This window comes from Elephas maximus, chromosome 2, assembly GCF_024166365.1.
Source record: "Elephas maximus indicus isolate mEleMax1 chromosome 2, mEleMax1 primary haplotype, whole genome shotgun sequence".
Lineage (NCBI taxonomy): Eukaryota > Metazoa > Chordata > Mammalia > Proboscidea > Elephantidae > Elephas > Elephas maximus.
In genome coordinates this window covers 152,347,880-152,360,544 of record NC_064820.1, presented here as the reverse complement: position 1 = coordinate 152,360,544, position 12,665 = coordinate 152,347,880, and the positions used below count along the sequence as shown (strand labels likewise).

The 12,665-nt window shown below is 43.5% G+C and overlaps 1 protein-coding gene and 1 pseudogene across 3 annotated transcripts in view; one reads left to right on the top strand and one right to left on the bottom strand.

The window, feature by feature from the left end:
* Nucleotides 1-3,702: 3,702 nt before the first annotated feature.
* The window catches only part of SIL1 (SIL1 nucleotide exchange factor), a 318,024-nt gene continuing 309,061 nt past the window's right edge, over nt 3,703-12,665 (top strand). The window contains exon 1 of one of the 3 annotated variants that reach the window (XM_049873774.1): nt 3,703-3,791. Coding sequence is in view for 1 of the 3 variants with exons in the window: in XM_049873772.1 (XP_049729729.1) it covers nt 10,562-10,597 (36 nt within the window). In the remaining 2 variants the exon portion in view is untranslated. Of the gene's footprint in view, nt 3,792-4,526; nt 4,677-10,353; nt 10,598-12,665 lie in introns of those variants that run through there. The other 2 variants (XM_049873773.1, XM_049873772.1) reach the window with 2 other exon arrangements.
* LOC126067078 (60S ribosomal protein L35a-like) lies at nt 5,740-6,081 on the bottom strand (annotated as a pseudogene).

Genomic DNA, 12,665 nt, shown 5'->3' with positions numbered 1-12,665 from the left:
GGATGAAGAGGGTCAAAATTCTTGACTGCCACAAAGGAAGCTGCTAATATAGGCTCAAGTGTGCCTGTGACCTAGGCTAGAGATTATCTGGTTTCTGCCCTGCCTTGGCTGTTGAAGTCTGCTCCATCTCAGTGTAGCCCAGATGGTACTAGGCAGAGGACCCTGGTTCTGAAGATGCCCAGTTCCTCTTGGTCTGCTCCGTAGTACCATTCAGCTTTCTGTTTCTTTCACAGGATTTAACAGCTAGACTTAGCTTTTCTGGGAACACTGAGGGCTCTAGCTTCACACAGTTGCCCTTGCACTGCCTTCCAGGACCACTAAAGCATTGGTGTCCAGTAGATCTTTCTATAATAATGGAAATGTCCTGTAATCTGAGCAGTTCAGTACGGTAGCTACTAGGCACATGTGGCGAATGAGCACTTGAAATGTGGCTAGTGGGACTAAGAAGCTGAATTTTAAATTTTATTTAATTTTAATTAATTTAAATTTAAATAGCTACATGTGGCTACTGGCTACCATATTGGAAAGCACAGTTTTGGAGAGTTCAGAAAGAAAAAAATTTTGTTTTATGTGTAAAATGAGACTAAAGTCTGTGCTGCCTACCTCACAGGGATGTTTAGAGCAAACGAAATGATGAATGTGAAGGAACTTTACTCATAAGGGTTCTGGATAGAAAGACAGCACTATGAACTGAGTTGCCTTATTCTTATTTTTTTAATATTTCTTTTTAAAAATATTGTTTATATTTATGTTTTATGGCCTTTTCTGGACTGTTTTGATTTGTTCTATTTACATTTCTGTGTTTCCATTTAATCCTGAGCTCTTCTCAGGATAAGAACCTGATAGGGCTGTTTCACAGTTGTGTCCCCACAGCCTATGGCTGGTGTGTAGCTGGGTGCTCATATTCAAGTGAATGAAATGTCTGGGGTCCAGAAGGATTCCTGGCAGCAGGGTTTGAGCTGCATGATGAAAACTGGGTGGGCAGAGAGGAGGCACGACAATACCATGGTGAGACTGCTGGGCCTCCTGGCTTCTGCTCCCCACACTCAGCATTCTAGGCCCACCCAGAGACAGCAGGGAGCCAATTCCTGATGCTGGAAATGATTTACCCCAATAGGATATTAGGCCTGTGGGAGATGAATTGAGAAAGACTGATCAGAGGAGAAGTGATGTTCTCAACACATTCTGCTTGTTAAGGAAGGCCAGATTGATCATATAAATTTCTGCCTAGCCAGGCTCCAAGGTGGGTATTGTGGATTCCTTTCATTAGATTGATGGTGGCTGTGTTGAAGGTGATTTCTCACACTCTCTACCCTTCCAAGCACCTGCTCTTCTGAGGGGTGCAAAAGGGAACCTAGAAGCTCTCAACAGGGATGCAAGGAAGAGACAGCTTTTTAGTTGTTGTGTACTTATTTAAAAGGATATTTTAAATTTATTTTTGCTCAATTACAAGAGTAATACCGGAAAATGAAGAGAGGAGACTACAAGCTCCTCCTTGCTTGGGGGCCATATAAGTAGATGCTATCTGCTTTTTTTTTATCTGCTTAGCCTGGCCCTGCACACTTGCTTCAGCAGGTCAGGAGGCTTGAGTTCACAGCTAGTTCCTCTGAGAAGTTGGTTTTCAGTTAGGGCTTTTCAAGGCTTGGAGCTGGGTACACAAGGTATCCCTTTCCTAAATACCTGAGCTGGTTAGATTTGTCCTAAGGAGGAAGCCAGGCCCCTGTGAGTACTGGCAGCTGTTCTAGCTGGGCTCTTCTCTTGGTCCATGCGTACATTTATTCATTCTATCATTAAGATTTGAGCTTACCCTATTTTAAGCATCTACTCTTGTAGCACTTTATTAATATTTTTTATAGCATGTTCCAGCTTTGATTGTAATTTATATGTTCATTCTGTAATTTATCACTCATGTGATGAATATTTGCTGAGCATTTATTATCTGTCCTCATGGTACTAGGCAGTGACACAGCTAGAATTATTCCTGAGCCCAGCTACTTTTTTTAAAAAAAATTTTATTGTGCTTTAAGTGAAACTTTACAAATCAAGTCAGTCTCTCATACAAAAATTTATATACATCTTGCTATACACTCCTAGTTGCTCCCCCCTCCCCCGCAGTGAGACGGCACATTCCTTCCTACCACTCTATTTTCGTGTCCATTCGGCCAGCTTCTGACCCCCTCTGCCCTCTCATCTCCCCTCCAGACAGGAGCTGCCCACATACTCTCATGTGTCTCCTTGATCTAAGAAGCTCATTCTTCACCAGTATCATTTTCTATCCCACAGTCCAGTCCAATCCCTGTCTGAAGAGTTGGCTTTGGGAATGGTTCTTGTCTTGGGCTAACAGAAGGCATGGGGACCATGACCTGTGGGGTCCTTTTAGTCTCAGTCAGACCATTAAGTCTGATCTTTTTCCTAGAATTTGAGGTCTGGATCCCACTGCTCTCCTGCTCCCTCAGGGGTTCTCTGTTGTGTTCCCTGTCGGAGAGCCCAGCTACTTTTGCTGCCGTCCTGGGTGTTCCATGGGATGGGAGAAGTGTCTTGAGGTAAGTGTCCTATCTAGGCCTTTCTCATAAACTGGCACTTCCCATTCAACTATTGTCCAGGGGCTTATTCTGAGCCTGTTCTCCCTCCCCAGGCCATCAACCAAGGTTTGCTCAGTGGTCACAATGTCAGTTTTCCATCTGCTTGATGTAAACATAAACAAGAAGGTAACTGACTGCTAAATAGATACTCAATGCTTCAAAAAGAGAAAGGAATGCCAGAGATAGGTTGCTTGCTCTCAGGGGAATATCTGCTGTTTGAGGGAGGTAATTGTTCGCATTATCCTGTTCTCCACTCACAGATGACCAGGAATCACTGTGTTGGGGCTCTGAGGGCTTTACACAGGACCCTGTTTTACTGGTCAGGTTAAGCAAGTCTAGGCAAGGGGAAGGTCCAACATAGTGGTGTAGTGGAAGAGAACAGGACTTTGGAGGCACCTAAATCTGGCTTGAATTCTCAGTTCTGCCACTTCGTTACTGTATGACCTTGTGTAAGTCTTTTAAACTCTTTGAGTCTCAGCTTCTCCATCTATAAAAAAGAATGACAGTTCTGATTTTAGGAAGTTATGAGACGTAGGTATAATATGTATGCACATATAAAATAACAGATATTCAGCGGTAGAGCAGAATTAGAATTGCAGGTGATATTTTATTTTTAAAATAATTGTCGTTGTCAAAAATTCACAAAGTGTGTTACCCGCAGGTGGCCTATTTCGCATGAAGTTTCAAAGGATCATTTACTGCTTCAGATTCTGCTGCTATCCCGACCCGACTCACAACAGCTTGATGTATTTTTACCCTTATCTCCCCACCCCTCTTTTTTTTCCTAAAAATCCTTCCGCGAGAAAAAAAAATTACGCTGATAGGAAATCAAACAATAAACTTCAAAGTTCTATTTTGGTCAAGCTTCTAAGCAAAACAGGCCCTCATACTTCTTTTGGCGTGTCTAACTCTACAGAGGGACACAGAAAAAAGTTCAGTAGTTCTGTGAATGAGACGCTAGGGGGCGGGATTTAGCAGGAGTCGAAAGAGGAGGAGCTAACAACTCCACGTGCAGAAAGGGAGTGAGGCGGCTGGCCGCCGCTCTGAAAAAAAACCAGCTGCTCTGGCAGGTTGCAATTGGGCGAGGCGGCGAGCTACGTAATAGCCGCGCGCTCACGGGTTCAGGCAGTCGCCGCCGCGTCTGCGCACCGGCCGCCTGGAATTGTGGGGGTTGTGTTTGGCCCTCGGCTGCCGCGCTGGAAGCCGAAGGTAGGGGCGGTGAGGGCTGCCCGGCCCTGAAGCTAGGCTGGGGTCCTAGGGGTCTAGCCCGAGCCTCCTGCAGCCAGTGGCCTCGGCGCCTTCCCAGCAGTGTTCTGGGGCCTCCACAACCCTCCCTACCCTACGCAGTGTCTCCAAAGCGGGAGGTCAAAGTGGGCCTTGAGCTTCTTGGTACTGTCCACAGACCTGGCCCCTCAGCTCATGGGATGCCGTCCCTACCATTGCCACTCACGTCTTTAGTAACCTTTCTTCAGCGGCAGGAGATGAGGTCGTGGGGGTCTGAGGCTGGTTTCTGGTGCCGCCTGTGTTGTTTCCATCTACCAGCCTCAGTTTCAGCATCTGTCCAAAGAAGGGGTGGATTAGGTGATCTCCAATACCCCTCCACTGTTGGAATTCCGGCTCCCTGCCGGGATCTTTTTACTCCATCCACCGTGTGGATTCGCGCCCTTCTGCCCCGCTTCTTGTTTCTGCTATCCATTTGCATTTTCCGTAAATGAAGCTTACCTTTATAGGTGGCACAGTGGTTTAGAGCTCAGGCTGCTAACCAGAAGTTCGGTAGTTTGAGTTCACCAGCCTCTTCTTGGAAACGCTGTGGAGCAGTTCTGCTCTGTCCAAATGGTCACTGAGTCGACGGCCACGGGTTTTATAGTAGAGGTTATAGAGTTTGGTGTGTTTCAGGTCACCTAGAAAATTTGTGCATAGCCCTGGGCTCCACTCCTAGGGATTTCGATATGGTGGGGCATGGGAATCTGCAAGTTATCCAGGTGTTTCCGATTCATATGGTTTCGGAGTCCTTGCCTTGAGGCTCTCTTTGTTGGGTAGGAGAGAACGAGTCGGCACATCTGAGCCCCTGGGATGGGACCGCAGGTGGGAAAGGTGAGGAATCAGGAAAATACCCAACACATGAGAGGCCAGTGGCCTTCCTTTGCACTGTAGGAGTTAGAGGGCGATTTGACGCCTTAAAAAAAATATTGACAACCTATATGTAAGATCAGTTTTCTAATAAGTATTTTAAAATGCCTGGTTTTGGTTCAAGCCCAGCTGGCTTTTCTGCCTCAATAAAAACAAAACCACGAATTGCTTTTGGGGATAGAGAGGACTAGATTAACACAAACTAGGTAGGCAGATCCTGAGGAGAAGAAAACGTCCATATTTGCAAAGAGAAGAAACTGATGTGTGTATAAACGCTAAGTGTTTGTTTTGACAGCGTGAAAATGTTGTGTGTCTGTCTTTTTAACTCTCACCCCACTCAAGCTTTTTTTTTCCCTCTGATAATAGTATAGCCAAATTTGGGGATTAGATAGGATTTTGATGGGAGGCAGGGCATGATATTAGGATTGATGTTTGTACAACATCGATCAGGACTTATTAGTCTGTGGCTTCACTTGAGAACATGGCTCTTGGATACTTAAGATACTATTGCTACATCAAATTTATTTTAGCCTTTTTTTAGAGTGTTTAATCTGCTAATTAACACGTGTTCTGATGAAATTGGCAATGCAGAAGATTTACTGCCTGGATTTTATGGATGATGGGAATGGTAAATATGTCAGTAGGGATGTGGCAGCTCGGGAATCAAAAATTGCCTGGTACTTTGATTCCAGCTTTGATCCCCTTCCCTGCTGTCTTCTGAAGGCCAGCTATTACTTGCTTCTCTTCAGAGACCAACCTTGAGCCCTGGTGTGTTTCATTGGCAGGAAAAAAAGCTAATTAAGTGAAATAGAAAAGTAACAAAATGGATTTTTAAATAATAGACATGCCAGAACTTGATCTTCCAAAGGATGTTCTCCTTTAGAATGGTGTATGTAGGTGTGGGAGTTGGGGATTGAAGGTGGCATCATGTAAGTATTATGGCCATCATCCAAAGCAGTTTTGAAAATCCATCTCTGAAATTATCTTCCCGGAGACTTAAAAACAAGTCTACAATTTTATTTACTTTTCAATAAGCTGGAATCTTTGAAGGGTACAATATCACATGGATTCTGTGTTCAGTGGCCTTAGCAGGAAGGTTGCTCCGCAATTTGGCATGAACCATGCCACTGTTTTCATGGGTACGAATTAACATTTCCCCAGATAACTCTGGTTTTGTTAGGTTTGCCGCCAGGAGTCACTGTGTTGTTTCTTGTTTTGTACACATAAGCACATCTCTTGGCTAAATAGAATTCAGTTTCATCTCAGGCATAAACACTTTCAATTTTAGAAGGGCTGTGTGCTTCCTCTGGTTCTGGAGACCGTGCTTATAATCAGCAAAAATGGCCTTGTACCACAGTCTTCCAGACATATTTGCCGTTTTACAAGCTGTTCCGAGCAGGCCTGCACAGGCTCACAGGGACATTAAAATAAATAAATTGTGGTGGAAATACAAACAAAACATCACTCCAACAGTTTCTACTGAAATACAGTAACATTGATTATATTCTTCATGTTGTGCAACTGTTATTGCTATCCTTTTCCAAGTTATTCCACTGCCATTAACCTAAACTCAGTGCCCCTTAAGCAAAAATTCTCACTTCTCCCCTCCCTCGCATTGCTGGTAACCACTACTAATCTTTGGTTCCTATGTATTTGCTTATTCCATATAAGTGAGATCATACAGTATTTGTCCTTTCGTGACTGACTGATTTTGCTCGGCATGATGTTTTCAAGGTTCATTCATGTTGTAGCATGGATCAGGACTTCATTTCTCTTTACGGCTAAGTAAGATTCCATTGTATGTATATACCACATTTTGTTTATTCACTCACCTGTTGATAGATGTTCAGTTGTTTCTACCTTTTGGCTATTGTGAAAAGTGCTGCAGTGCACCTTGGTGTACAGGTTTTTGTCTGTGTTCCTGCTTTAACTTCTGGTTATAGACCTAGGATTGGGATTGCTGGGTCATATGGTAATTCTATGTTCAACTTTTTGAGGAACTGCCAAACTTTCACATTGGCTGTACCATTTTACTTTCCCACCAGCAATAAAGGAAACCCTGGTGGCATAGTAGTTAGGAGCTCCAGGTGCTAACCTAAAGGTCAGCAGTTCAAGACCACTAGGCACACCTTGGAAAGTCTGTGGGGTAGTTCTACTCTGTCCTGTAGGGCTGCTATGAGTCGGAATCGACTCAAGGGCAACGGGTTTGGGTACCAGCAATGAATGACGGTTCTGTCTCTCCACAACCTTGTCGACACCTGTTTTCTGTTTTTTTAATCTTTGCCATTCTAATGGGAGTGAGGTGGTATCTCAGTTGTGGTTTTGATGAGGGAGCCCTGGTGGTGCAGTGGTTAAGAGATGGCTGCTAACCCAGCTGCTGCTTGGAAACCTTATGGGGCAGTTCTGCTTTGTCCTATAGGGTCACTATGAGTTGGAATTGACTCGGTGGCAATGTTTTTTTTTTTTTTTTAGTAGTTAATGAAGGAGCCCTGGTAGTACAGTGGTACAGCTGCTAACTGAAAGGTCGGTGGTTCAAACCCACCAGCTGCTTTGTGGCAGAAAGATGTGGTAGCCTGCTTTTGTAAAGATTTATGCCTTAGAAATCCTATGGGGCAGTTCTCCCTGTCCTATAGACTCATTATGAGTTTGAATCTACTCCACAGTGCTGGGTTTGATGGTTTGTAATGGCTAAAGATGTTGAACATCTTTTCATGGGCTTGTTGGCCATTTGAATATCCTCTTTGGTGAAATGTCTGTTCAAGTCTTTTGCCCATTTTTTGATCAGGTGGTCTTTTTGTTGTAGAAGTTTTTTTTAATATAGGATATTAGACGTTTATTGGATATATGGTTCCCATAGGGCATTTTAAAACTATATAAGTCTCATTAATACATGCTACTAACTGTATTCTTTTTTTAAACCCAAATGTCATGGTTAAGTAGCCTTGTTATATGAATTGTCCTTAGATGAATTAGCAGTTCTTTTGAAGTGGACATAACAGAACTTTGGGAGTCTGGTGAGCATCAGATTTGATTCTCAGTCTCCCATTTAGTAGCCATATGACCTTGGAAAGTTGCTTCATGTCTTAGGTTCTGTTTTCTTTCATAAAAATGGGACTGATATTTACTTCAAAGAGTGATTAAGTGAGGTAATACACATTAAAGCTCTTGGAACATAGTTGGAATGCAATAAATTTTGTTTTCACCCTTAAAGAATAAAGATTTACTATTAGACTATTCAAAAGCACATGAGAGGCTCTAAAGGCAAGTTGTATCTTTTTCCAAATAGGTAGATGCCTTCTAATGCTCTTTTCCCTTTTGTATCAATATGTTTGTGGATTCATATGCTGACCTTCTCATCTTGCCTCCTGTCTTTTTCATTTATTCTTCATGCTCGCCTAAGTGAAGCTGTTCTGCAGAAGACTGTCTGCCAGTCTTTTTGGAGTAAGCCTCTTTTCAGGAGAGCTAATCTGAACACTTTCACAATGCCATCCCCTTGGTTGTGTATTCCTAGAGATTTTTCTCTGGGGCTACAGCTGGTGCTTAGATCACTCTGTGTAGCACAGGCATCTCTAACTCCTAGATTTGATGTCAATTTGGAGACCCGTCCTTGTGGAGCTAATCTTTTCTCTAAGTGAGATGAATACTTTATCCTTCTCTGAGTCTGCCTTAAGCTGCAAGCCTGAGTCTTCATAGCAGAGAGCTTCGTATTTTAATTATATGTGGTCTAAAGGGAGGATATGCTGTCCTTTTCTTTGTTTACTTTCATCAAAGGCTTCACGGTTGAGTAGGAGGAGAATAGCCTGTCACCATTTAAGTGGGACTGGGTAACCCCTGTTTCCTAAGATCAATGATAACTGAGTTTGTCTGTGACAAAACCCTTGTAAAAGGTTTAAGCTGCTCAGGACACATGTGAAGAACCTCATGGAATTTTTCCTGAAAAATGCTTGGCTTGTGAGGTGTTTACACCTGGCATCCTCACTTGTATAATTTCCTAAATCGGAGACAGTGAGAATCCAATAGCAAGAGAACTGTGTTTAGCCCAGACTTGTAGTTCCTTCAGGTTCCACTGGGCACCTCTGGGCAATTCATAAACAAGGGCGTGATTGGCTGTGTCTGCCCTCTCATCCTCCACATCCTGCCCTCGGCTTTATGTTTGAGGCGTTGAGAAGGAAGTGGCATAGTCAAAGTATGGGTAACATTCCATGCCAAGGCCTTGATGGAGGTCAGGGGCAGAGACTCTGAGCCCAAGGCTGAGCAAATGGCAAATGCTAGTCTGGTCAGTTGAATGCTGCTGAAGTGCTGTGAAGCTGTAACAGCCACCATGTTCCTTGGTGTCACCTCATTTGTGAAATGGGAATGCCTTTATCCATCTCTCCCATGGGAAGAGTGAACAGCCAGCCTGGTTTGCCCAGGACAAAGGGTTTCCCACGTGGGACTTTTCAGTGCCAAAACCAGGGAAGTCCAGGGCAAACTGGGACAAGTTAGTCACCCTACCCCTGAGCATTATACAGACTAATGAATGCACTGTCCTTGTGGAAACTAGGTCCGCTCTTTTTTTTGGTTATCTAATCGAGTTCATTATTGCCTTTTTAGACCTTTTTTCCCTAATCCTCCACTTCCCTCCTCCCCCATGAAATTTTACTACCACAGAAACGCTATATATTTGTTAACGTACTGTCTCCCTTTGGAAGGCCACAAACTGTCGTGAAATCTGTTTTTTCACCCCTAAAAATCAATTTTCACCCTCTTGGGGGCGATATTGCCCCCACTGAGAAAACGTGATATAATCTTATAATCTCTCTAATAGGATCATCAAGGCTTGTATTCTATTTAGAAGATGCAGCCTTTTCAATGCCTCAAACACCAAAACTAGTGAGAGCAGGGGAACATTATCTCATCCAATCCTGTAAAATAGATGGTATTATCCCCATTTTGCAGATGAAATAACTGAGCTCAGTGAGGCTAAGTGATTTGACCTAGGTCAAAAAACTTGGTATACCACCAGGATTTAAGCCTAGCTCTGACTTCAAAGCTCTTCCTGTTGGACTGTGCAGCCCCTCCTCCCCCACCACAAGTCTGCAGTTATCAGCAAGACATTTGGCTATTTAACTTACTTTTCTTGAGCTCTGTGTAAAATGTTGGGGACAGACTCTAAGGTGAAAAGTCAGTTCCTGCTATTGAGGAGCTCACTGAGTTGTTTTTCCAAGGTGGGGATACCTTAGGGCCAGTGTTTTTGTCACCTTCTCGTGGTTGGGCTTCTACTGAGACGGTTGGCTGTGTCATGGAAAGAATTAAGCTAGTTGGCCTTTAGCAGGGTCAGTGCTGTGGATTTGTTCTTGCTAGTTCCATTTCCCAACCAACTGCATTGTTCCTAATCAGCTGATCATGTTGCCCACAGGGTATAACCCAAAGGGTATTTATAGCAGGCCTGGTAAGTTCCTTGGCAGTAAGATAATTGTGAGCAATAGGATTAGTAAGAATGGCATTTCTACTTTGCTTATTGATAGTCCTAATAATTCAGAGCAGAAGTTGTTTGTCCTTTTCTGAAGTTATTCCAGGTTGTCTGTTTTAATGCCTAATGCTATTAAGAGATTTAGAGGAGGATTGGAATGTGGGTGTAACTGGAGGTGGGCATGGGAGGTATGATTTTTATTTGGACTCCTTCAAAGAGACTGGAATTGAGTTTATTGTTTTTTTTTCTTCCAAATCTTGGACTTTAAGATGTTCCATTTACTGTCTGCTTCTCTGGTGCCTCTTGGGCCTTCTCTTTTCAGAGCTGAGCCTGCTGTTGGCCCAGGTGTTCCCTAACTGGATGTTGGAACCTTTGGGTAGTGTCTGCTGTTTAGCCTATGTCACATTTCACATCCACAGAGAAATGGAGAGAGGTATGTTTCTAAGATCTGCTCACTCACTTTGTAATGACTAGGGAAGTTCTCAGTTATGCCTCTTTATTATCTTCACAGGCAGAGGAACATCTCAGTAGTAAGTGAACCAGTCTTTAGGTCTAGCCAGTTCCTTCTCTCCAAGTAGCCTGTTCCTTCTGTCTTGTGATGGGGAGGAGTTCTAGAAACTAGAAAACGAGTCTGAAATGCATTCCAAAGCTCTGGTGAGAAAGTCTGATCCCAGTGGATTTTTAAATGGGCATTTCTTTACCTCTGGGAAATGCTGATGGTGCAGTGGTTAAGAGCTGTGGCTGCTAACCAAAAGGATGGCAGTTCAAATCCACCAGGCACTCCTTGGAAACCCTATAGGGCAGTTCTACTCTGTCATATACAGTCGCTGTGAGTCGGAATCAACGTGATGTCAATGGTTATTTATTTATTTATTTTATTAACTTTTATTGAGCTTCAAGTGAACGTTTACAAATCAAGTCAGTCTGTCACATATAAGTTTATATACATCTTACTCCTTACTCCCACTTGCTCTCCCCCTAATGAGTCAGCCCTTCCAGTCTCTCCTTTCGTGACAGTTTTGCCAGCTTCCAACTCTCTCTATCCTCCCATCCCCCCTCCAGACAGGAGATGCCAACACAGTCTCAAGTGTCCACCTGATATAATTAGCTCCCTCTTCATCAGCATCTCTCTCCTACCCACTGTCCAGTCCCTTTCATGTCTGATGAGTTGTCTTCGGGAATGGTTCCTGTCCTGGGCCAACAGAAGGTTTGGGGACCATGCCCGCCGGGATTCCTCTAGTCTCAGTCAGACCATTAAGTCTGGTCTTTTTATGAGAATTTGGGGTCTGCATCCCACTGATCTCCCGCTCCCTCAGGGGTTCTCTGTTGTGCTCCCTGTCAGGGCAGTCATCGATTGTGGCCGGGCACCAACTAGTTCTTCTGGTTTCAGGATGATGTAGGTCTCTGGTTCATGTGGCCCTTTCTGTCTCTTGGGCTCTTAGTTGTCGTGTGACCTTGGTGTTCTTCATTCTCCTTTGCTCCAGGTGGATTGAGACCAATTGATGCATCTTAGATGGCCGCTTGTTAGCATTTAAGACCCCAGACACCACATTGCAAAGTGGGATGCAGAATGTTTTCATAATAGAATTATTTTGCCAATTGACTTAGAAGTCCCCTTAGAGCATGGTTCCCAAACCCCCGCCCTTGCTCCGCTGACCTTTGAAGCATTCATTTTATCCCGGAAACTTCTTTGCTTTTGGTCCCATCCAGTTGGGCTGACCTTCCATGTATTGAGTGTTGTCCTTCCCTTCACCTAAAGCCGTTCTTATCTACTAATTAATCAGTAAAAAACTCTCTCTCTCCCTCCCTCCCTCCCTCCCCCCCTCGTAACCACAAAAGTATGTGTTCTTCTCAGTTTATACTATTTCTCAAGATCTTATAATAGTGGTCTTATACAATATTTGTCCTTTTGCCTCTGACTGATTTCGCTCAGCATAATGCCTTCCAGGTTCCTCCATGTTATGAAATGTTTCACAGATTCGTCACTGTTCTTTATCGATGCGTAGTATTCCATTGTGTGAATATACCACAATTTATTTACCCATTCATCCGTTGATGGACACCTTGGTTGCTTCCAGCTTTTTGCTATTGTAAACAGAGCTGCAATGAACATGGGTGTGCATATATCTGTTTGTGTGAAGGCTCTTATTTCTCTAGGGTATGTTCCTAGGAGTGGGATTTCTGGGTTGTATGGTAGTTCTATTTGTAACTGTTTAAGATAACGCCAGATAGATTTCCAAAGTGGTTGTACCATTTTACATTCCCACCAGCAGTGTATAAGAGTTCCAATCTCTCCACAGCCTCTCCAACATTTATTATTTTGTGTTTTTTGGATTAATGCCAGCCTTGTTGGAGTGAGATGGAATCTCATCGTAGTTTTAATTTGCATTTCTCTAATGGCTAATGATCGAGAGCATTTTCTCATGTGTCTTTTAGCTGCCTGAATATCTTCTTTAGTGAAGTGTGTGTTCATTTCCTTTGCCCACTTCTTGATTGGGTTG